General features: G+C 45.7%; 1 protein-coding gene across 1 annotated transcript in view; it reads right to left on the bottom strand.

Annotated features, from left to right (window-relative positions):
* The window catches only part of LOC311499468 (connector enhancer of kinase suppressor of ras 3-like), a 30,905-nt gene that overhangs the window by 4,951 nt on the left and 421 nt on the right, over nucleotides 1–25,533 (bottom strand). The window contains exons 2-12 of the mRNA XM_084560448.1: nucleotides 13,061–13,224; nucleotides 8,235–8,437; nucleotides 7,678–7,765; nucleotides 5,619–5,660; nucleotides 4,108–4,227; nucleotides 3,837–3,896; nucleotides 3,670–3,738; nucleotides 2,492–2,638; nucleotides 1,130–1,251; nucleotides 858–1,039; nucleotides 650–736 (exon numbers count right to left, since the gene is read on the bottom strand). Of these exons, the coding sequence (XP_084416574.1) occupies nucleotides 650–736; nucleotides 858–1,039; nucleotides 1,130–1,251; nucleotides 2,492–2,638; nucleotides 3,670–3,738; nucleotides 3,837–3,896; nucleotides 4,108–4,227; nucleotides 5,619–5,660; nucleotides 7,678–7,765; nucleotides 8,235–8,437; nucleotides 13,061–13,224 (1,284 nt within the window). The remainder of the gene's footprint in view (nucleotides 1–649; nucleotides 737–857; nucleotides 1,040–1,129; nucleotides 1,252–2,491; nucleotides 2,639–3,669; nucleotides 3,739–3,836; nucleotides 3,897–4,107; nucleotides 4,228–5,618; nucleotides 5,661–7,677; nucleotides 7,766–8,234; nucleotides 8,438–13,060; nucleotides 13,225–25,533) is intronic.

The raw sequence follows: 25,533 nt of genomic DNA, 5'->3' as shown, positions 1-25,533 counted from the left end.
CCTTCCTCTTTCCTTCCTTCCTTCATTCCTTCTTTCCTTCCTTCCTTCCTTCCTCTTTCCTTCCTTCCTTCATCCTTCTTTCCTTCCTTCCTCTTTCCTTCCTTCCTTCATCCTTCTTTCCTTCCTTCCTTCCTTCCTCTGTCCTTCCTTCCTTCTTTCCTTCCTTCCTTCATTCCTCTGTCCTTCCTTCCTTCTTTCCTTCCTTCCTTCATTCCTCTTTCTTTCTTTCCTTCCTTCTCTACAATAACTACCATCATAAATAAATCAGATCTTAACATGTGAGAGTCTTTCCATCTTGTTCCAACATCTGGATCATGTCTCCAAGTCAACAAGCAGCTGTTGATGGTTCTGATCCAGCGGTAGGTAGGTAGAGACATTTTAATGTGTCTGAGCGAGGCCTGTGAGACCGTCCTCCACCTCTTCACGTGTCTTTATTCAACATTAACGTTTCTTTTTATCTTGGACAAACTAACGACTCACACACTGAGTTTGTTCTTCAAGGTGAAGTGCTGTGAGACTGAACCGAGCTCTCAGAGTTAATCATCGACCAGGTAAGAATTCAAAGCACGCCGTCCGTCCCGCTGCAGTTTGTCCTCGACTTTTAACGAGGGCAGACAGACGGCCGCTACTGATAACGCACAGACTGTACCTTTCCTTCCATGAGCTCCGGGCCTGGACGACGAGTCAGACACGGCCGAACACGACTCCACGGGCATGGAGACGGGCCGAGGTTTACCTGCAACCAGGACGGAGACAGCAGCACCTTAGAATCTATGTATAGCTGGTAGAATACCTGCACTAGTGTACCTAATGAAGTGGCCAGTGAGCGCATACATCCGTTAAAACAGAGAACTCACAGCGTGTAGACGAGCGCTGTCTGAGGCGGACTGGGATTGGCTGGCTGACGTCCGGCGGGGGCACAGCAGACGTCCGGTTGTCCTCCGCAACAGTTAAGCGCCGCCGCACGTCCCCGTCCAGACACGAGTTTGGAGACTTGGGGCGCACTTTCACACCCGAGGGCACGGCCACGTTCCCGTCTCTGTGAGGAGCAAAGCATTCTGGGTAAAACTGAAGGAGCGGGGGATGTTATAAAGGTTAGGATGATCAGATGTAACCGCGGGCGACTCACTGTGGGACGTACGGCGCCGCCGGTGGAGGAGGGATGTACAGATCCAAGATGGCCGCCTTGCCTCTCTTCTCGGGAGCGTCCGGCTGTCGAGATCTGTAGAGACCCGGAGCTCCGTGACACGTCTGAAAAAGAAAAACGACTCTTGAGGTTTTTATTCAACGCCGTGGGACAAACGGCGGCGGAGAAGACGACGGCGGCGACGATTCTTTTAACTGTGTTTGTCCTCAAACAGTTTGAGCCTGAGAGGAGTTTCCTCCAAAGCTCCTGTGTCCTATAAACACTGAGATTAGAGATCAGTGTTAGAGACAAGTCTGCTCATATTCAGCTCATCGTTCCCGTCAGATTTGACCCGTTTTTGAATGTTTTTATATCTTATACTTTTATATAAATGCTCATTAATTCACAAAACATAAAGTAAATAGTTAAAAAGAAGTCGGGTAAAAATGTTTAGGTTCAGATTTAAGTTTGTAAAGCTTTAAAAATAGTCAAACAGGTCATTTTATTCATTTTTAGGACCCCAGACTCAGACTATTTTAATTATCAATCAAACTATAAATGATCTGATTAGTAATTTAATTAAAAGCTCCCAGACGTCATGAGGTGACGCCTTAAAACCAAACGTTTTTCCATCTCTAATCGTGTGAAACAGAGAAAATCAGATGTTTTTACTAATTTAATCTTTAATCTATTAACTAAGAAACTTTTTAAGATTTATTCAGTTCACATTTTCAACCTGTAGAGGAGACGTGAGCTGTGATAACCTTTGAACTGAATGACGGAGCAGATTAGAGGCTGAGCTCATCATCATCAGCAGCAGAGCGTCTGACTTTGGTGGGATGGGGGATGGGGGGTGGAGGGTGGAGGGGTGCATTCAAGATGCCTATCTCCCCTCAACACACACATCCTGCAGACACCAGCCCATGACGTGAGGTCTGAGTGTACGACTGTCACATTGTGAGGCCGGGCTGATGTTTTGGTTTGTTTTCCTGTCGCTCAGTTTTCAGGAAAAGGGAAGAAGAAGAAGGGCTCCATTGTTCAGACACACACCTCCACAGAGCAGCAGAGCAGCAGACTGGGCGGCTGCTCCCGGTTTATTCTGCATCAGGAGAAACTCAAAGCAGCTGATGACAGACTGGAAAGCTTTATTGACACGGGGGACGGCTGACTGAACGCGATTACAGTGACATGCAGTCACACCTGGAGGACGTCTGAACGCTCTCACCTGCTGTTCTTCCTCTGTTTATGTTCATGTTAGAGAAAACAAACTGCTGCAGCTACAGATTATTACAGAGAACGATGAAGACGAGTGTTTAAAGGTTCTGCTGAGGCTGTGGCGGCGGCGGCGGCGGCGGTGAGCGGTACCTGTACTAGCGGCGGCCTCCAGCGCAGGTTTTTCAGCGGAGCCGGAGCGAAGCCAGAAGTTCCAGACGGCCTCTTCTTCACCACCAGGACGACGCCTCCAGACTCCGCCCTTAACTTCTCCACCAGGTGCTTCAGCTGCCAGCCCACCTGGACCAATCACAGAGCAGAACACCTGAGCAACGTAACCCCCCAGACTTCATCACTTTGAAGTTGTTGTTATGTCATTAACATCAACACCTGGTCCATCTCTAAGTCCCTGTGTCTCCACCTGGTCTTAATATAAATGTGTCTCCACATGCGTCCCCAGCCAGCTCTTGAGATCTGATCTCAGTTTGTGTGTCTGTAAATCAGCAGCGCCATCATGTGGTCAGTAGAATATTGTACCAGCTGCTGTCTCTAATGGATCTCTACCTACCGCTGGATCAGAACCATCAACAGCTGGTTGTTGACTTGGAGACATGATCCAGATGTTGGAACAAGATGGAAAGACTCTCACATGATAAGATCTGATTTATTTTAGAGAAGGAAGGAAGGAAAGAAAGAGCGATGGAGGGAAGGAAGGTAAGTAGGTAGGAAAGAAGGAAGGAAAAAGGAGAGGAGGGAGGAAGGACGGAAATGAAAGAAGGAAAGAAGCATCGTAGGAAGGAAGGAAGTAAAGAAGGAAGAAAGGAAAGAAGGAATGAGGGGAGGAAGGAAGGAAGAAACTAAGGAAGAAAGTTAGAAAAGAAGGAAAGAATGAAGGAAGGAAGGAAATAAAGAAGGAGGGGAGGAAGGAAGGAAGGAAGGGAAGGAAATAAAGAAGGAGGGGAGGAAGGAAGGAAGGAAGGGAAGGAAAGAAAGAGCGATGGAGGGAAGGAAGGTAGAAAGGAAAGGAAAGGTGGGTGAAGGAAGGAAGAAAGTTAGAAAAGAAGAAAAGAATGAAAGAATGAAGAAAGGGAGGAAGGAGGAAGGAAGGAAAGAAAGAAGGCGGGGAGGAAGGAAGAAAGTTGGAAAAGAAGGAAAGAAGGGAGGAAGATAGAAAGGAAGGAGGTCACATGTGTCCCAGACCACCTCCTGATGTGGACTGACACCAGATCAGTGTTCACACCTGGACTCTAGAGACCAGATTAAACCAGATCAAACCAGATGTGAACCAGATGTGAACCAGATGTGAACCAGATGTGAACCAGTCGACTCACCACAGTTTGTTTGTTGACCTGAACGACTTCATCTCCAGCGTGAATCCTCTTGGTTTGATCTGCAGGAGACTGAAGGACAGAGAGACAGAGAGACAGACAGAGAACCACCATCAGTGTCTTTATTCAGTCTTAGAGAACCAGAGACGAGGAACCAGCAGCACACTCACGTTCTCCGTTGTCCCCGTGATGACGTGAAGTCCGTCGTAGGTGGATTTGATGTAGATCCCCTGGAGGATTAAAGGAGTTAGAGAAGGTTTTCTACATAAACATAAACACACCTCCTGTGGTTTGAGCTGTGAGTCCTGGTGTCTCTACGTCTGTCTCTACATCTGTCTCTGTCTCTGGTTCTCATGGAGGACTTAGATTGTGTGTTTTCTTTTCTCCAGTTCTCCTCTCTAACATGTGAGTTATGTCGTGTTTGTGATCTCCTGAGCTCACCAGTCCCTCCCCAGGCTTGACGTTGGTGATGTGAACCTCCTCCAGACAGGACTGCTCCGTCTTGGAGGGGTCAGAGGTCGCCTGGACCGTCTTCTCACAGATGCCGTTCAGAGCTCGGGACTGAAATGAGATGAAAATGAGATCAAACTCAAGTCTGACGTCCGTTTTAAGCTAAATTTAAACTTAAATTTATAGTTTTAAAGCAGATATCTCATCTCTGTTCTTAGATTTGAGACTTTTAGATTATAAATCCATCAATATGTTCATCAGCTCCTGTAGAACTGGTTTATTTAACTTGTTGGTGGTCCTGTGGATATCCTGCTGAATCACTGTGGCCGAGCTAAATCTGTCTGACCTCTGACCTCTGACCTCTGACCTTTCAGTGGAAAAGGAAAACACTGTAGGACATCAGTGATCACGTGAACGCTCTAAAGTAAAGGTGTTGGTTTTGCCTGAGGCCTCCACAACCAGAACTCAGCCTCGTGTTATCACTACACTGACTAGACACAGAGTTCCTCCTGTTGTTTTACTGCTTTCATAAAGATGAGACGAAATGTTTCATCGCACCACAAACTAACCGCCGCCAAGAACGATGGAGGCTCGTTAAGGTAGAGGAAAAAAAGAACGCAGCAGAAACACAGAGAAAACCTCCTGCTAAAGGTTTTTATTTACATTTCTGCATAAAAATGACTCAAAACAACAAATAAAACTGAAATATTATACTTATACACCAATATTACATATACACCGATCAGCCACAACATTATGACCACTGACAGGAGAAGACAATAACATTTAAACCATCTTGTGACAGTTCAGTGTTCTGCTGGGAAACTTTTGGACCTGGCATTCATTGGTGTGGATGTTACTTAGACATGTAGCACCCACCTAGACCAGACCAGGCACCCCCACCCCATAGCAATGACACTCCTTGATGGCAGCAGCCACCCCCAGCAGGAAGCAGCCACAAAAACATGAAGAACAGTACAAGGTGTTGACCTGGCCTCCAAATTCACTAGATCCCAAACTGATCAAGTATCTGAGGGATGATCCACAGAGGCCCCTCCCCTCAAAGACCCCCCCACTAACAACAGGACACCCTCAGAAGGAACATGTCCATTCTCTGATGAGTCACCACAAGGGAGACCTGCACGATATTCGGAAGGTGGTCATAATGTTATGGCTGATCGGTGTGTGATAATTCGGAGCCTTGTCAGAGGTCAGGAGGTGAGACTAGAAGCGAGAGAGTGAAAGTGTCTGAGCTTCACGCGGTTCTGTTTTCTGGGAACCACGTGAGAACCAACAGGAAGTGTTATCTAAGGCAGGAAGTGGATGCTCCTGAGCTGAATATACAAACCTGCAGCTCCACAACAACACACACACACACACACACACACACACACACACACACAGTGAACAAGCATTACTGGACACACACAGGAAAAAGGAAACGAGTGTGTCCAGCAGCTGCGTAGCTGAGCTTTCTATCAGCTTCTATTCAGAGAACTCACCACTTCCAGAATCTTCTCCTCCATCTCATAAACAGTGCAGTCCTGTGATGGAAGAGACGAACGGAGTCAGAGACGTCGCACAACACGTGACAGAAACACAAAGTCTGATTCTTCTAGATCTCTAGGCCTCTCGCTGTAGTTTAATTCTTACTTTTGAGCTTTTATTTTGAAGGGACAGAAAACAACTGTGAGTTAAAGTCTGAGAAAGTCTGAAGAACACGATGATTAGATAGAAGAGAGGCAGGAAGGCACCACATGTTCTAATATCTCTGGTCAACAGTTGATTCACATGTTAAAAGCAGAAGGAGGCGTCTGAATAATTAACCTGTCGTTCTACAACATTTATAAATAACAGCTCCTGGTTATTAATTGTGCAGCGGACAGAATATTTCATGTGTTTTGTAAGAAAAGCAGAACTTTAAATGAAATGTGGCAGCGTTCCTGTTCAGGAGTCAGAGCTGTGTCGTGTTTTTTTTTGTGCGCGTGGTAAACAGAGATGGAAACGATGGGAGAGAGGAGTCAGAGGGAAAGCAAATATTTGAGAAATGACAGCCTGCAGGAGAGAGAAACCAGAGGGAGGGACACGGAGAGGATTCCTCCTCCTCCTCCTCCTCCTCCTCCTCCTCCTGTGGTCGGAGAAATAACATCTCCCTGTAAACAGGCGACAAGAAGATATCTGGCTGAACACAACCCTCAACACGTGGAGAGAAGATTCCTCTCTGGTCTCATCCTCTCTTCCACTCTTCTTCTTCTTCTTCCTCCGTCTTCAACCTTCATCTTTCTCGTTCTCCTCTTCCTTCCACTCCACCTTACCCATCTTCTTCTTCTCCTTCTCCTCATCCTCTCTAGTCTCTTCCTCATCCTTCTCCTCCTTCTTCTTCTCCTCTTCTTTTGTAAATTCATCCCACAGCTCCAGATTTAATTTATGGAACAATTAATAGTTTAACCGTAAATAAGAGGTTCAACCTTTAATGAAGGCTTCAACTTGTGGCGTTGACGATTAATCAGCTCAAGTAGATACTTCTGCTACTCATCAGTGAGTAAAAGTCAGAAAGTCTTTCCTGCTTTGTTTTTATCAGAGAGCCTGTCCTGGTTTTAAGTTTTTAACTGTATTTATGTGAGTTTCATTCGTTTTATTTCTGTTAATTAATTATTATTACTACACCACTCAGCCAGTCTTCACCAGCTTCTTCTCTCCTCCTCAGACTCAGTCCACATGTCCTGACAGTAGGACGCTGAGACCAGAGTCAGGACCAGAGTCAGAAACCAGACTAAAACCTTAAAAACTTCCTGTTTTGGTAACTAGATATCTGAGAGAAATATCATCAAAAGGACGTCTTCATGTAAACATCATCATCATCATCATCATCATCATCATCAAAGCTGGACTATAAACAGACCCATCAGATGTTCTGATAGACTCTGGTTCACGACCTTCTCTCTTTAGAAGATCAGCTTCACACACAAGAGTCTGTTGTTGTTGTTGTTTCTTGTCAGGGTCTCGTTCCAGAAACACTGACTACAGACAACGTTACTACGTTACTACGGCTTTAGGTGAAATCGTTCTGATCAGAGACTCAGTTTAAAATAAAACAGAAGAAGAAGAAGATGTCCCCAATGTTCTCTCTGACGCTGAAATGACTGAGTAGAAGAAGATGATGAGAAGAAAGACGAGCAAGAAGAAGAAGTCTTTTTCTCCATTAGTTCCCAGCCCTGAATTGATTGAGCAGAAGAAGACGACCAAGATGTCTCCAGTTTTCCCGTCCACATGGATTCTGGCTTCGTTTGACAAAAAGGAAGACAAGAAGGAGAGAGAAGGGAGAAGGAGTACTACCTCCTCCAAGTCCTCCTCCATCTTTCTGTCCAACCCTGAGAGTCTAAAGTCTTAGAAGACGACCAAGATGTCTCCAGCGTCATTGTCCACATGGACTCCATCTTGGTTCATCTTTGTTTTTCTACCTCCACGTCTCTGTCCCTCCTGGAAACCCCTCAACCTGATTGATGCTGATTAGTAAAGGTTACCATGGTTACCACCGGATCAGTGTCCACCACCACTGACCTTCTGGACGGTGGAGGTGAGCTCCAGACACAGGTGGATGATCCTGCTCTTGGTGGAGGTGAAGTCGTTGGCGCTCGTCAGAGGAGTCCTGAAAAAAAGAGAATAAAATAAAATAAATAGTTTGGAGGAGAGAGGACTCACAACACTTGACTTGACTTATTCATGGTGGGTAGTCTGGTCTGGTCTGATCTGGTCTGGTCTGGTCTGGTCTGGAGTCTCTCTATGGGACCTGATTCTGGTCCAACCAGGACTCAGGACCTCTACAGGTGTCAGAGTCATAATACGACACATATACAGACTCAGTGAAACGCGTCTGAGCCTCAGGTGTGCTTTTATTCCAGCGATCAGACACGTGTCAGGTGTCAGGTGTGTTCTGGGCGTCAGTGCAGTAATTTGTCTGTGTTTGTGTGTTGACAGCTGCAGTGAAGCAGGAATGTTCTTCAAGCTGATACAAGCTGAACAGAGAGGGAGGCAGGTAGACGCTGTGACAGCTGACAGAGACAGACCGACGCTGATAAACGCTCCTCCAACATAACAGAGTCCACTCTCCACTGTACCTGTCCAGCCAGGCCAGGAGGCTCTTGGCGGCGGCGATCAGCTCCACCACGGCGGTCAGGAACTCGTTGGAGGGCTGATGGGAGTTTTTGCTGTGGTAGGCGGGGTTCTTCCGGCGCTGCGACACGGCGCCGCTCAGGCTGTGGTGCGCCGTCCTCATCTTCCCCACCAGAGTCTTCAGGTTGTCCGACTCCACGCCGTAGTTCTGTCAAGATAAAGTAGTAAAGAGTCAGTGCGCGTCTAAAGACTACATTTCCCATGAGCACCACCTTCGTACCGTTCCCTGACGATGATGAGTTTGGATGTATTTAGTTTTTTTTACTTCCACGACCAAATGATTTATACTGGAAAGGACACAAAAAGGAAAACTACATTTCCCACAATGCCCTCAAACTATGTTTTATTCAACTTTCCCTGTCCGATGAAAGGGTTATTCCTTAGGAGTGCTCGCTGGTTACCACGGGAACAAGCTGAAACAGTCTGTAAAGAACAACAAGTTGCTAAACTAGGACGTTAACGTTTAGCGTTGGAGCTCAGAGCCAACCTGACGTTCCACCTGTCGACTGAAATGAGCTTCAGCCTCTTTAACACGACGTGACACCGACCTCACGCCTCAGGTGAAACCTTCACGTCGTGTTGAAAGGTAACGCCGTCACAGAGATGTCAATCAGAAAACAACAGCTGGAGATGAAGTCAGACTTTCATCTGAGTGAAAACACAACTCTATTCATCGACTGACGTCTTGGTTCATTTTAAGAATCAAGATAAAATCAAAGACAGTAAAACAGTCTGTATGTTTGAGGAAATTCAACTAACAAATCTTTGACGCTTGATACGACTGACAGTTAGATTTCAGATAACTTAATAATTAATGAATCAAGTTAATGTTCCAGCAGAAGCATCGTTAATCAAGAACAAGCCAGCGTTTGATTTTAGAACATGTTCATTTGTTCTGTAGCTTCCTAGCCTCCTAGCTAATAGTAGCTCTTCCTAGCCTCCTAGCTAATAGTAGCTCTTCCTAGCCTCCCAGCTAATAGTAGCTCTTCCTAGCCTCCCAGCTAATAGTAGCTCTTCCTAGCCTCCCAGCTAATAGAAGCTCTTCCTAGCCTCCTAGCTAATAGTAGCTCTTCCTAGCCTTCTGGCTAATAGTAGCTCTTCCTAGCCTCCTAGCTAACATTAGCTCTTCCTAGCCTCCTAGCTAATAGTAGCTCTTCCTAGCCTCCCAGCTAATAGTAGCTGTTCCTAGCCTCCTAGCTAACATTAGCTCTTCCTAGCTTCCTAGCTAATAGTAGCTCTTCCTAGCCTCCCAGCTAATAGAAGCTCTTCCTAGCCTCCCAGCTAATAGTAGCTCTTCCTAGCCTCCTAGCTAACAGTAGCTCTTCCTAGCCTCCTAGCTAATAGTAGCTCTTCCTAGCCTCCCAGCTAATATAGCTCTTCCTAGCTTCTTATCCTCCCAGCTAACAGCAGCTCTTACTATCTTCCTAGCCTCCCGCCTAATAGTAGCTCTTCCTAGCCTCCCAGCTAACAGTAGCTCTTACTATCTTACTAGCCTCTCAGCTAACAGTAGCTCTTACTATCTTCTTAGCCTCCCAGCTAACAGTAGCTCTTCTTGTTTCCCATTTTGAATGATGAATACTGACTGCTGCCCCCTGCTGGTATGAAGACTTATTTATTTTCCATTATGTTTTTCTGTTCAAGTGCAACTTTTATGTCACAGACACAGGAGACATGAGGAGACGTCACCATCAACCTTTTTTTTTTTTTTAGTTCTTTGGTTTAAGAGAAACTATATATAGTGCCTGAAAACTGAAGCAAACATATAATTTTCTGTCACTTCCTGATTAATTGACCAATCACTGCAGCTCTACTTGTGCAGGTCTGATCAGCATAAACAGCGTAGAAGTTTAACGACAGATATTTTTGCTGTCTCCTGTGTCGTTAACCTCTGATTACTTTATATATTTAGAGCTCCACATTATATTGTGCAGCATGTGACTATGAGTGTAAGGTCAGAACAGGAACAATGACTCCTGTTCTGCTGAATGAGCTTCAAATGGAAAACTGATTATCCAACAGGCGGCTGGAACAAAACGGCAACAGCTTTTCCTCTGCACGCCACACACTGAATGCTACGGGAAGGGGTGGGGGCGGGGGGGGGGGGCTCTGACAGGTGGGAGGGGTCACATCTGTTTCCTGCCCCACACCAGAGAGCAGTAAACTCTGCTTCATGCTGCAGAAAATAATCCACAACACATCACTTGACCTTCAATTGAGAGTCACAGGAAGTCGCTCCCTGAAAGACTCTCTCTCCGGTTCCTGCTGCATGATCGCTAGAACCTCACTGCTGCTGAGTCATTGTCGTGGAAATATTACACCACAATTAAGAGACAGCAGTTTCTTTTTTTAATCGCCGGATTAACGCACGTTCTATTATAATTACGGCCTCCACCCCAATACGGTTTGGAAAATCAACGCAGCGGAAAACGTTGTGGAAAGCAAGAAGAATCTGAAGTGTGATCGTAGTCAAGCTGCGACAAACCAGTATTTCTTGAATCTGTTGATTTTTTTATATCAATGTTTTGATCGATCAACTCAACGGTGACATATTTGAACACGATATCTACACTGTAAAACATTTCAAGTCAGAAAAACTTAGAAACCAAAGTTCCAAAGTTCTAAGGTTGTATAGCCTCGTTTCAAAGGTCTCTACATTTTATAGTAATAGATCTGTCTAATTAAAAAATTCTAAAATAACGATAGCCTCTAGATTTCCCAGTATTCATATCATATCACCCTTCCTCCTCCTCCACCTCCTCCACCTCCTCCATCACTTTTTCTAACTCAAAACTTAGGCCCCGTCCACACGGAGACGCGTTTTGGTCTAAAAGCAGATGTTTTGCATCGTTTTTGCCGATCGTCCACACGAATCCTGTAAACACATTGCCCTAGAACGAACTTTCCTGAAACCGGGTCCCAGGGTGGAAAAATTCGCAAACGCACCTCTTAAGTTTTCGTGTGGACGGTGAAAACGGAGAAGTGCGTTTCGATGACGTCATCGCCACACCCCTCGAGCTTAGCCTTCCACCTCTTATATCCCGCGAGACATCTCATAACAACATCAACAACAATGGCGGACTACATGCTAGTTTTCCTGCTGGAGAAGATATTGAGCCTATTAGGGTTACCAGGGCAAAATATCATTTCTCCTTGAGTTTGTTTTCTTCTAAAGCCGATTTGTAAACAGCGCTCAAGCTTTATGCGCATGCTCCGCCTCTTCCTCTCCGTTTTTGGTGAATTTCTGAAACTGAAGCAGCGCCACCTATAGGCCTGGAATATGAAGTAGCGTGTTGAGTCGTGCTGAAACGGACCCGTGTGGACGCAGATATTTCTTGAAGCGATGCCAGGGAAAACGGAGAGGGAAAAGATCGTTTTCGTACGTGTGGACGAGGCCTTAAAGACATGAGTTAAATGAACATTGACCACTGAGACAAAACTCACAAGAAGTCAAGACAATGGATTACTTTAAGTTTAAGTTTAGAAAAGTTATTGAATTGAGTTAAATTTAGTCATGACTATTGGAGTTAAAGAGAAAAGACAAACGTTCGCGTAACTTTACGGGGCTTTGAATGTTTTACAGTGTTTTACAAGTTTCACCAAAAGCTGCTATTCAACAAAAGTTAAATAATTAGCTAATAAATTAATAATTAGTTGATAAATTAAAGTGGTAAAGTCGTGTCTACGTGAGAGGAAACATGACGTGTAGAAAATTAAATAAAAACCACTGAATGAGTGATCGTGTACGTTTTAGTGGTTAAACATCTTATCAATAAACGTCATTATCTTATCTGAGTCGTCGTCTGACAATCTGACATGAACCACCCTGGAGTAGAATAAATGATTTACCAGGCGTCAGTAGCTCGACTTTAAACACCAGCAGCAGCTATCAGGGCTGATAAGTGTCTGCTGTGGTCAGTGGTCTCTTTATGTTCTGTCGTGTTTGTCTCGGGGCGGGGGGCGGGGGGGCGGCGGCAGAGTGTCAGACTCCCGTTCTTTAAAAAAAAGGGCTGATCCCATTGAGTCGAGTCGCAGCATGAAAACTCAGCGCCGACTGTAAATCCTCCTTTTCACGGAGACACAGACGGTCGGAGCTCGACTGAGGGGCTCAGCGAGACGACAACAGCCCTGCTGCTCCCAGAAAGGTCTTCTGTTCATTTTTAATTCTACCGTCGAATCACTAGTTAATTTATGTTTTGGTTCGAGTCTTGTGTTTTCACGAGAAGACGTTTGGCTGCGTGTGTTTTAAGGCCAATAAGAAGCCTGATGTTTGCAGAAGCCTGTGTACAGTGGAGTTAAACTCTGAAGGCGTTGACCGGAGCTGATGAAGAGCACGTTCTCTGGAAGTAGAGCCTCGTCCCGTATGAGCTGCTGCTGCTGTCAGGCTCAACGGGCGTAGGACAGCTTCGGTACCACCTCATCATTAAGCCCCGCCCCCAGGTGATCTGATTGGCCCAGGGGAGCTTTGCAGGAGCATCATCAGTTCCCAACGGAGAGACTTTGTGGCACAAACAGGAAGTGCTAAAAGCTAATTTGTCACACCACTGCAAAGACAACAGAAAGTCGGTTTCTTTTCTGGGTGCGTCCCCCAAGGCCTTATGGGAACTGTGGTTTCAAAAGGAAAGAAAAAGGACAATACTGATCCTGTTTGTTAAGACTGTGTGTGTTCTGTAGAACCACTTAGAACCAGTTCAGAGGATTAAAGAACCTGAGCCACGTGCTAACGCTCCGTCACATGATCGTAGACCTGTAAACAACGAGTCCGTTAACTGACCAGAGCGCAGAGCAGGTCCACGGCCTCCAGGATCAGCTCCTGGTGTCCGACCCGCGCCACGCCCAGGGACAGCAGCTCCTGGTGGGACATCCTGAGCAGCTTCTCCCCATCCACCTGCTGCTGCCGGAAGGACGGGACGTACTGCTGCAGGCTGTCGTCCAGACCTGAGGGGGAGGACACAACAAAAAGCAGATTGTCAGAATGCGTTTCAGCGAGCGGCGTGTAAACAGGACCGGGACAAAGCTTCCTGTCGGCGGCTGAGCTGCAGTGAAAGTCCTTCTCTGTTATGATCCGTTCAAGTCTGACGGCAAACACAGCCGCTGAGTCAACACCGGCTTATTGACTCTACCACGGCGGGACGGCTCACACCGAGCCGCCACCTCGCCTCAGGACCAGTCTGGGCTCAGACACACGGTCCCACAGCTCAGCACACAGATCTAATCTCAACCGTCTCCTATAAACGACACTAATCGATCCAAGTTCACTGATTACAAATCAATTTCTGGTGAAAGGCTGGTCTGGAGTCCTGCTCCAATCAGATCGTTTGGGGGTGTGGCTTAATGTGGTGATGGACAGAAGAGTAAAATAAACAAGGAAAGACTTTAGGAAGCTACACGGGACCAACTCTAGGACATTTAAGATCCAGACTAGATTAGTTTCTGCCAATAAATTAAAGCAAACCATCAACTTCAGTCGTCTGTTAATGTGTGAATGTGCAGCTCACGGTCATTTAACGTCATCTACACCCTCATAGTTTCATATATTTAAGGAAAGTTAACGTCTACACTTTAGTTTTCTCCTTTTTTAATAAATCCATCCGGGACCTTTCTGGTCTCCGCCGTCAAACCCCGTGACCTCGTGTGACTCTATAAGCGAGACGCCGCCTGCTCCAGCGGCGCCACTCCGAGCCCGACCCTGAACTCTGACCTCCGACCTCTCTCTCTCTCTCTCTCTCTCTCTCTCTCTCTCTTTCTCCCTGTGCGTGGTAGAGCAGCGGGAGGCGGCGAGATAAAAGAGAGCTCTCACTCTTGGATCAATGGAGGAGCGACGCAACCGTTTACTGGTCGTGACCCACGTCAACAGACAAACGTGTTCACGGCAGGAAGCGTTGTGTTTGGTTTGGTTGAGGAAAACGGGACGACATTTAATTGTTCATTTAATTAATGAAGCAGGACCAAATGTCAGAATCTAAAATGAATTAAAATCATCGAAGAAGATCCAGATGTGCCTCTCTGGCTCCTCGTGTATGAACATCTGCTGGTTTTCTCGGTCTACCTTCAAAGGAAGTTGACCATGTTTGAGTTTAAAGAGGTTGTTTAAATAAAATGAGCATCAAGAAGAAGCTACTGACATCTTTTGGACCAAAGCAATGATCACAGCCTTCGTTGTGTTGTGTTTCCTGCTGCGTCCGTCTCATAAAGCTGCCGGTTTGAAAAAGCAACAACCTCAAATGTGTTTAAAAGTCACCAGATTCACAGATTTAACTAATATTTCAGCTACAGTTCATTAGTGTTAGCAGAGAAGGAAAGCTGAGGGTCTGGTGTTTGACTAGTGGGAACCAAATGGCAGATGTTGTGAAGGCGCGAGTGACAAAATGCCTGAGCTGGTGTGAACAGTGGAGAAGAAAAACAACCGCCCCAGCATGTGGTCACTGGAGCGTCCCACACAAACTCCTGTTTGTCTTTTGGTCGGACCTAGCGGGGCGACAGATGGCCGACGCCAGGTCTGAGGGAACATTCCTCATTAACACAGACTGCTGACGGGACACCTCTGGGTGAAAGTGTTTCTTTATTCTGGTTCATAAAGCTGATAATTAAAACCGCCCCAGGGAAAGAAATCAACTTTATTCAAAGGCTTTGAAACAAGACCCAAAGTTTGGCTCCTAAAACTTGACTCTTGGCCTTTTTGAATTGTCTAGTGTCCAACGACCAGTTAATTAGACACGTTTAGATGTGCTTTGATATAAAATTGAGATAGAATTCTTCAAAATTTTCTACATTTCTGCATAAAAACGACTCAAAACATCGACGGAAAGTAGACAAACAGAACCCGATCAAACACACGAAACTGAAATACTGAAACTTGGGAATTTATTTATTCCAGGAAAACTGCTTCCTGGTGCATCAACTAAATGTTTGTGGTAACTGCTGATCAGTGGTCTACAGCAGCTTGGAGGAATTTTAGCCCATTCCTCAGAACAGAACCACTTCAGTTCTGAGATGTTGGTGGGTTTCCTCACATCAACTGCTTGCTTCAGGTCCTTCCACAACATTTCTATTGGATTAAGGTCAGGACTTTGACTTGGCCGTTCCTAAACATTCATCTTGTTCTTCTTTAACCGTTCTTTTGTAGAACCACTTCTGTTCTTGGTTCTCGTTATTCATAAAAATCTAAATTCCTTTTATTACGCAACTGGTCTGGTTAACAGATCCTTACTGATAATCCCATTTGATGGACGGCAGCTAGTGAAACTTTACTTTCTAATCCGTATTCACAGGGGATTAGAATTAGCTCAGGACGTCATGTTATTTAGAAATCACCCCACTACGTCCTCGTTGCATGGGACATGATCCCTGATATGATGTCAAGACCGGATTGATCCCAGGGGGGGAATTTACAAACTACTTGGCAGATTAAAAATCAGCGAACCCTTCACTGGTGGGACGTTGCATAAATAAATATAAAATCCAACCCATCGTCCCTCAACATTTCACTCTTTCGATGGTTTTCAGCTGTTTCACAATCCTCACAAACATCTGTCTAAACTTTAAGACACAGCCTCAACAATTCTCACGTGAGAAGAGGCAGCAAAAAGCAGCAACAAACCAAATTGCCGATGCAGTTATCCCCTTACAAATTACTTTAATTATTAATAATTGTCCTGTCTGAACTTCCACATTAATCACCTCCTTCTTCATCACCCTGTTTTGGTTTCTGTCGTATTTCATGTGACGTGACAGAAGCCAGGAGACGCACTCTGCTCCCGAACGTTCCTGGAGAGACGCCCGGTTTTGCAAACTTATATCATAAATATTCCCCAACCTCCTTCAGAGAAATATTCAAAGTCGCTGCCACGCCTTGCCGGGAACACACACACACACACACTCTCTGAGGCTGCACGGTAGATGGGACGGGACGGGACGGGACGGGACGGGTTTGACTGTGAAAACAAAACTCCTTTCCCTCCCGGTCGAAGCCAAACAGCAGTGTTGACGAGAGTTTGCGGCGGACGGAGGGAATGCGGCGCCGGCAGCCACGGATCACGTTACCGTCACCAGAGGAGGCCGATTATCTCTCAGCGGGTGGCACATCGGGGGGGGGGGGGGGGGGGGCTAAATGTCACGCGACAACCAAATCACCTGCTGACAACGAGCGGGCCGAGCCTCCCTGAGCACAACAATCACCTCGACACGCACATGTAAAGCTCCTGCTGAGCCTTCACATGAGTCCTTCAGCAGCTGCAGAAACGTCCTGGTTGGTGGAGATTACACCGATGGAAATAAATTAATTAATAAATAAATAATAAATAAATAATCAGATCCATCCTCCAGCTCTGGATCTGATATTCTTGAACATTAAATGTCTGTGGCTGTCGAGACATTTTTCTCGTTCCACTCTCAGCGTAGCGTCGTTGAGGTTTTGGCTCTCGGCCTGAAGCGTCTTTAAACTCGTGGCAGACGGCGAGGACGCGGCGAGGACGCAGCGAGGACGCGGCGAGGACGCGGCGGGGTCACCGCCCTGACAGGGTTTTGGCTTCAGAGGAGCTTCTTAAGCAGCATCAGCAGCGAGACACGACCGACTCCAGCTGTGCAGAGACAAACACAGCCAGAGACATTCATCAGGGCTGGAGGAGGAGACGCGTCGCCTGAAGGCTCTACTCTGTTTAATACGTGTTTATTTTACTTTATTGTATTTATTTAATGAGATTATACTTTAATGTTTCAGGTTTATCGACTCTGCCCTGAGATCAGTTTCAGACTCTGATAAAATATTCAGGTGGGAGGAAGGTGGAGGTGATGGTGCAGATCAGCTGTTGTGTTCAGCTCGGTTACAGACTCTGTTAAACCAGATTCAGTTAAACCAGATTCAGTAGCTGTGTTTACACGGTGCTAGTAGTCCATCTAGTATTAAAACTTGTCTCTGTCAGATCCTCCTGATGGACGAGGAGGAGAAGTTCTGGTTGTGGTGATAACCAATCAACATGAGGTGAGGAGTTTCCAGGAGGGACAGAAAAACAAGATGAACCAAGATGGAATCAATGTGGACAGAGACGTTGGAGACGCGGAGACATCTTGGTCGTCTTCTAAGAGTCCACACATTCAGGACTGGACACCAACATGGAGGAGGAACCAAGACTTCCTCTTCTATTCCCAGTAGATGTGCTGCTCCTCTTCATTAATAAACGTCTCTGGTGACACATGCATCTGATGACATCACTTTATTTAATCTCTATGGAAACAGTTAACTTATAAATATTATAACATATATACAGATTAGATTAGGACTAGTTGTAAAGCTTTCCAGACCTTTAAAAACATCATAAACTCATATTAATCTAATCACCTGTGATTCACCTGTTTGTTGACAGAATGAATCTGACTGAACATGAAGCCGTCCGGACGCCGACCGACAGAATCACAGATACTTTTAAACGACTTCCTGCACAGATTCAAAATCAGTCGTTTCACCTGCTCTTCTCCTGAAAACATCTGTTCAATCCGTGTCACGAGCACTGAACACAGGAGCATTTAAAATGATCTTGAGGGTAATGTTTGTTCTTCAGAGTTTACAGAGTCTCAGATGTAACCAGAGTTACTTTCTCTGATGTTTGTCAGCCAGTCAGTCAGCCAGTCAGCCAGTCAGCCAGCCAGCCAGCCAGCCAGCCAGCCAGCCAGTCAGTCAGCCAGTCAGTCAGTCAGTCAGCCAGTCAGTCAGCCAGCCAGCCAGCCAGCCAGCCAGCCAGCCAGTCAGTCAGTCAGCCAGTCAGTCAGTCAGTCAGTCAGTCAGCCAGTCAGTCAGTCAGTCAGCCAGTCAGCCAGTCAGTCAGCCAGTCAGCCAGTCAGTCAGCCAGTCAGTCAGTCAGTCAGCCAGTCAGTCAGCCAGCCAGCCAGTCAGCCAGCCAGCCAGCCAGCCAGCCAGCCAGCCAGTCAGTCAGTCAGCCAGTCAGCCAGTCAGTCAGTCAGTCAGTCAGTCAGCCAGTCAGCCAGTCAGCCGTCGGTGGGAAACTCTCTGTGAACCACCAACATCAGCTCAGGGAGGAAACTTGTTACTGCAACGATGAAACCACAGCTTCACCTCAAACCGTTGAGACTCTAAACCAAACTTCACACAGAGAATGATCAGATGTCAGATGGAAACTCAGACGGCATTTTATCAGTTATCAGCCTGATGATGAAGAAATATCAGCTGTTTGTCTGTTCATCTATGTCCAGAAATGACTTGTTTGTGTTAATTAACAATAAACGTAGTGTCGACACTCTGTTCTTTTTTTCTTCTTCTACTACTTCTTCATTGTCTTCTTCTACTACCGTTGTTGTCGCTATCTTCTTCTTCTTCTTCTTCTCTTTCTCTGTCATCCTCGTCTTCTTCGTCTTTGTCTTTATTCTCTCCTTTGTTGTTGTCGTCATCTTTTTTGTTTTGTCTTCGGGTTCTTTGTCTATTTTTTCTTCTTCTACTTCTTTTCCTTCATCATCTTCTCTGTCGTTGACGTCTTCTACTCCTTCCTTATTCTTCATAGTCATCATTGTTGTCTTTGTCTTCTTCTTATTTGGTCTCTTCTTCATGTTCTGGTTCTTTGTCGTCTTCTTCTACTACTTCTTATCACTCCTCATCATCATCATCTTCCTCTGATCGTACAGAACGTGACGCCTCGTGTTGAAGCTCCAGCCGACACTTTATGGTGTCACGAGAATATTAAAGTATTTACGAGGACGGGTGGAGACAAGGTGGGTTTGTCCGTCCGCCCGTCTCCAGTTCAACACGTGAGGAGGTCAGTAAAATAAATAAATAATAAATAAACTGCTGAAGGCGAAGCTGCAGCTGCTCGTAAAGAGTCCAGTTAATCATTACTCAGGAAGATCAAAACAAACAAGACGAGCTGCCTCGTTCTACAGATGGACATGACGAGACCTCACACGTCCTCCTCAACGCAGGGGGACACATTTGAGACATTACAACCACTCAACTGTAGAAAAATGAGGATTTAAGTCTCTGTTTTTTAATTCATTTATATATAAAAAATGCATAAATTAACAAAATATAGATTTCTCTTCTAAATATTTTGCTGATTTTTGCATAATTAATAATATTCAGATTGGTCCTTTAATTTATAATAAAATTAGATTTGTGCTCTAAATATTTTGTAAGATAATTTGCTGAACAAGACCAATTAAATTCTAAAATAATAATAATAAACAAATAAATAAAAAAAAATAAAAAAAATAATCTATTATTTTTAAAAAATAATAAAACATTAAATAAATAAAAAAATTAAATAAATAAATAAATAAATTCAAGGACCACTCTCTGATTGTTATTAACTGCAGTGAAGATTTAAATCTGGTTTATTTATTTTAACTCATTACAAGGAAACGGACCCGACGACCCCCCCACCCCACCCCCCCCCCCCACCACCGCCGCTGGGACCAACAAAAGAAACACATTTACCCCACCTCCATCACAACAGGACGAGGGTGGAGAGCCGGGAGGAAAAGTGGTAAATGGGGGGGGGTTATTCATAGCTGGACCTCTGTCAAACAAACCACACAGTCGACCTCCAACACTCACACCCTGACCATTCATCTCTATGGTATGAGGGAGGGGTGAGGCAGTGGGGGGGGTGGGGGTGAGTGGGAGGAGGAGGAGGAGGGGGATCGAACAAACACCATTCAAGAGGAAAAAGGATTTCCTTGAGCGCTGAGGAGATCTGTGCTGAGAACTCTTAGAAAACTAAACAAACAGGACTCAGAGATGACCCCACAGAGACAGACACTTCACCATGTTCCTCTTCTTCTTCGTTGGTTGATATCTCTGCACCAGACGCTCATAAAGACTGGAAGCACTGCTCCACCGTCACTAGTTCACCGCTGAGCGTCTCTCTAAGGGACCCAAGGTCAAAAGCTACGACTTGGTCAACGTTGCCGGCAACATTGACCCCAAGACGCTGTCGGAGTGTCACTCAAGTTCCTTAATATCGCACATCTGGGCCAACACATAGCAACCAGCCCAACACATAGCAACCAGCCAGTGGGAACACGTCATGAGACCTCCAGTTCACGAGATATACACAGAATAATAAGACGTGACCCATGTCCTGAAGGATCTAGACATCCAGTGTCCCATTAGTTAGAGGAAGACATTTAAAGTGGACACCAAGACCTCTGTAGACGTCATTACTGGCTTTTTATAAATGATTAAATGTCCTTCTGCAACATTTATTTAAATATCTGGTTGCGTTTACACGTCCCGTCTCTGGAACGTGTCTCTGGACCCTCCTGAACTGGAAGCCGGTCAACGCACACACACGGGAGAAAGGCAGGAAGCGGAGAGGCTCTGGCTGTTTCCTCCGATTCACCGCGGTGAACTCGGCCTCACCGATAAGACACAAAGAGACAAACAGCGAGGACAGAAACGTGTCTTTGAGCCTGGTGTGGACGAAAAGAGATCTAAATCACCCCGACGGACAATCAGCACGTTCTCAGATCAGTACTCACACAATCTGAGGCGTCTGGTGGATCACAGTCAATATTTACACAACTCTGTTAATTCATGGTACATTACCATAAGTATGTGGACACCGTATTGTCCCTTCCAATGAGAGACAAGCTAACAGTGTCCACATACTTTTGGCCTTCTTGTGCAGTGCTACTACTACTGTACAGTATATCTGTGATGGGAGTTGAACCCTCAACCCTGTGGGTCTCTGTGGCAGCTCTCTCAGGTGGCGGTTACCTGCGCTCCTCCTCCTCCTCCCTGTCAACAACCAACCACGGTGTGAGTCTGAGTCCCGTCGTCCTCGAGGGACGAGGACAGAGCAGGAGCAGCGAGTTTCTGTCGTGTCGTCTTACAGGAAGAAATGTTTGTTTGTTTGTCTGGATTCGTTCCAGGTGATGAGTTGAAACAAAGCGTTACCTTCAAACCTCTGGATACACGAGAGCACCGACCGCTCCGTGTCTGTTGACGCGTTGGACGCCAGCGACGGATTCCTGAGAAACTTGAAGCTAACGTGGATTCAGTTCTTCAGTTTCTCTGGTGAAGCCACAGCAGCAGTGTACGGTGTATTTACTCATATCTGGAGCAGCGTGGCTGTTAAAGTTCTCTTTGATAACTTGATAACACACTCGTATGTTTGTATAGACTGTATATAAACATGGACGACACATCTCCTCTTCCTCTCATTGGTCAAACTGACGCCATTTTCCCAGGGATACGGGCGGCGCCTAGCCTGCCGAGCCAGACCCACGTTAAATGTAGGGTCTGGGCACTCTCCATAGACAGGGCTCAACCAGAGGGGTGGGATAAACGGTTGTCTTTCAAACTCCCTCTCCACGCAATAGGACAGCGCTACAACCAATCAGAGCAACGAAGACGGTGACGTAGTCAGAGCGACGGAAAAGAGAGTTCCCTTCTCAGAGAAAAGCTTAACTTCAAGTCTTTCAGAGTGGCGGCCAAAGCCGACTCGAAAGAAAGTTGTTCGCTAGCAGCAGCCATCGCTCTGGTAGTTCTAGCAGGATGGGGAAGTCACGCGTTAATTCACGGAATTTACGGTCGCAGGTCAGTCGTCATCACGTTAAGCCCGCCCACCGACTCGTGATTGGCCCGGTCCATCTTGGATTTTTCGAAATCTCAAGTCAGCGGAGAGTAACTAGATTCTAGGCTAGGCGGCGCCATCTTTGGAGCCAGAGTCTGATCAGTACGGTCCGAGGGCGGAGCCACGTGGAGCCGTGAAACCGATGCCCCGCCCCCATTTCCTCCAGACTCATTCACGTTTTCGTTTAACTAACGCTACGCTCTGCTCTACCTCCACCAGTTACAATGAGATGTTGGATTATACAGTGGACTTTACGGAGTGGTTGGCATGGCAACCGGTGGTCGCCATTACGTCGCATCCTGTTTCTAAAGCGTCAAATAACTAAAGAAAACCCACAGAAACCTAAAACGACAGAAACCACACTTGAAAAAAAAGTTATTTGACGTGTATGTTAGTGTTTTTAGTTTGGCCCAAGCCCCGCCCACTAACACGGAGGGGGTGGAGCTTATGATCTATACTGCAGCCAGCCACCAGGGGGAGCTCTACTTGCTTTGGGTTCACTTTAGAGGAGCAGCTTATGCTCTAGATCAACTGACCAGCTGATTCAGGAGAGGACAACTCTTTACGACGGTTGGTAGCTCTTCTTAGCCTCCTAGCTAACAGTAGCTCGTCACTAGCCTCCTAGCTAATAGTAGCTCCTCCTAGCCTCCTAGCTAACAGTAGCTCTTCCTAGCCTCCTAGCTAATAGTAGCTCTTCCTAGCCTCCTAGCTAACAGTAGCTCTTCCTAGCCTCCCAGCTAACAGTAGCTCTTCCTAGCCTCCCAGCTAATAGTAGCTCTTCCTAGCCTCCCAGCTAACAGTAGCTCTTCCTAGCCTTCTAGCTAACAGTAGCTCTTCCTAGCCTCCTCGCTAACAGTAGCTCGTCACTAGCCTCCTCGCTAATAGTAGCTCTTCCTAGCCTCCTCGCTAACAGTAGCTCGTCACTAGCGTACCTAATGAACTGGCCATGTTAATCCATATCTCCATATTCTCACCATCCACTCCTCTAATCTCTAATTTCTCACGGTTTATTTCCACACACACGTTATTATTATTATTTTATTTTTCTCCGCCTCCTGTCGTCATGTAAAGTGTTTTAGTGTAACTACACCTGTCAGAGGGAAGTATGTGGATTTGTCTGAACACGTAGAGCTTGGCGTGTTCTCCCCTGAGCCACAGCTGTCCCATCCGTCACTCGGAGCGATTAATAATCCTGTCAGGTGTTCGCTCTGTGATTTCCTGATCATCTGCTCACGTTAAAACACTGACGCTGAAATGTTTGGAGGTCTGAGCGGCTCTGATTAAGGTTTGGGAATGTGTCTCAGCTGTACAAAGGTCCCTGCAGGATTTAAGAGGAGACTTGGATGGAGCGTTTCTGGTGCAGCCCGAGGGAACCAGGGAGGGATTTGTTTTTAGATCAACTGCCACCTGAACGTCCCATGAAACCAGTGGAGTGTAGCTTGAGTGGTATGAAGTCAGCAAACACACCTCACACACCCTGAGCACCCAGAGCCGGAGGCAGCAGTCCTCCTCTCTGCAGTCACACTGTAAGTAAACACTAGAGCAGGATCAGGATCTGGATCAGGCACCGGTTCACCTCCTCCACCTCCACCTTCACCCACCGACCGGCTCACAGGGAGGAGAACAAACATTCTGCAGAATAACATCCCAGTAAAATATAAAATAATTAATTAATCCATCTGTCAATCAGCAGAAGTTTGATCTGCAGCTGTTTTTTAATGAGTCAACGATTATTAAATGTTCAGTTTGGTTTGATAAAAGCTGCAACACCCGAAAGAATATTTTAATCTCCTTCTTCTTTCTGTCTCACTTCTTGTTCTCCTCCTTCTTCCTTCTTCTTTTCTCCCTCTTTCATCCTCATCCTCCTCCTCATCCTCCTCCTCGTTCTTCCCCTCTCTACTTCCTTCCTTTTTTCTTCTTCTACTTCTACGCCTTGTTTTCTTCTTCTGTCTTCCTCTTCTTTCCCCTACTTTCTCCCCTTCTTCTTCTTCTTCTTCTCCTTTTTATTATCTTCCTCCATCCTTCTCCTCTTTCTTTCCCTCCTTCTTCTCCTTCCTTTTCTTCTTCTTTTGTTCTATTTCCAGTAGATGTCACGCTCCTCTTCACCCCTAAAGTTCTCCAGTGATGGATGTGTTGACGTATCCGATCACATGGTTTGATCCGGTCTCCATGGTAACAGCAGGGTCACGTGATGGAACCATAATAATAATAATAATAATAATCCCTACTGGACTCGTGTCATGTGACCGCAGAGCGTTTGTCTCTCTTCTCTAACGCAGAACAAAAGCTGGTTCCACCTCCACCTCCACCTCCGCCACACTGGAGCGCCGCGTGACCTTTGACCCTGCACACGGCGGGGGGTGGGTGGTGGTGGGGTGGGGGGGAGACCTCTGTCGGGAGCTGCCATTGTATGTCTCTTTTACTGCACTCAGCTCTGCATTGTCCCCGTCCGCCGGTATGCATGTATGTGTGTGTGCTGACGGAGGTCGGGGTGGATGGACGGGCGCTTTGTCAACAACAGTAAATTCAACTCGATACAAAGACGGCGGTGGACAGACAGACAGACGCTGGAGAGACACACGACCACTGTCACTGATAGATTTACACCGTCTGGTCAAAAAGTAAAATATTAGAGAGTTTATTTAGAGTTTTAAAAGTTTTAAATGAAGCCTGAGTGTCTCTACGTCACCTTTACTGAACATTATGAAACACTGTGCTGCACCGACACGTGTTCCTATTATTTTGACATTCAAGTCAGTGAGTTAGACTAAAGGAAAGACAGAGCAGGCAAACGAACAGAAAGAACCAAGAAATAAACAACAAAAGTAAAGAAAAAACTGATGAATGTAAAGAACGAAAGACAGAAAGAACTGAGAAATAAGGACGATGAACAGTCATGGAGGAGGATTTAGTGCAGGGCTCCTACATTAGCATATATTCACTAGTGTACCTAATGAACTGGCCAGTAGTGAAGTGTGAAGTTTAAGAGGGTGTTCAGAATACACGCCAAAAGCAAAGGTTTAGTAAAATATGTTAATTTTAACAGGAGTAATCTCCTGGGAGCCTGGAGCAGAGCGTTCCCAGGCCGTTATCAAACCTGACGGTGGTTTTATGGTCCATCAATTAACTGGTCCTGCCTGTTTTACTGTTTAATGACACAATCATGAACACTTGGCTCAGAGCGTGACTGCACAACGAGCCAAGTCAGTAAACAATGCTGTAAACTCACAGCCTGCCAGTCAGCTAGCATGCTAAATGCTAAGCTACATACCAAACTACCAATACTCTCTATTGATACTCAAAGATTTGATTTGATGGCAAAGATCTGACAGTCCACAAATAACATTTTAAAATGCTCCTAGAAGCCAAAAGCCTAAAACACAACTTCTCAACATTCACAAACTCATGAACAGGCCTTCAAAATAAAGAATTAGTCTGATAATAATCTTCAAATTGTTATTTTAAATCAATGTAAAAGCCAAAAATGTCCAACAAGAAGCAAACAAATTCTCCATGTTTACTGTTAGCTTAGCTGATACTGTAATTTAAGGCTAAAAAATGACAAAAAACAACAAAATACTAGTCATATAAACACTAATATGTTTTTATTGAAGTTTAACAAAGCTCCCCACTAAGCTTTTAGCAAAATTAAACTCTTAAATAT

This window comes from Chelon labrosus (assembly GCF_963514085.1).
Source record: "Chelon labrosus genome assembly, chromosome: 14".
NCBI classification, from domain to species: Eukaryota; Metazoa; Chordata; class Actinopteri; order Mugiliformes; family Mugilidae; genus Chelon; species Chelon labrosus.
Note: the sequence above shows the minus strand (reverse complement) of the source record. Positions and strands in the feature narration are given on the sequence as shown.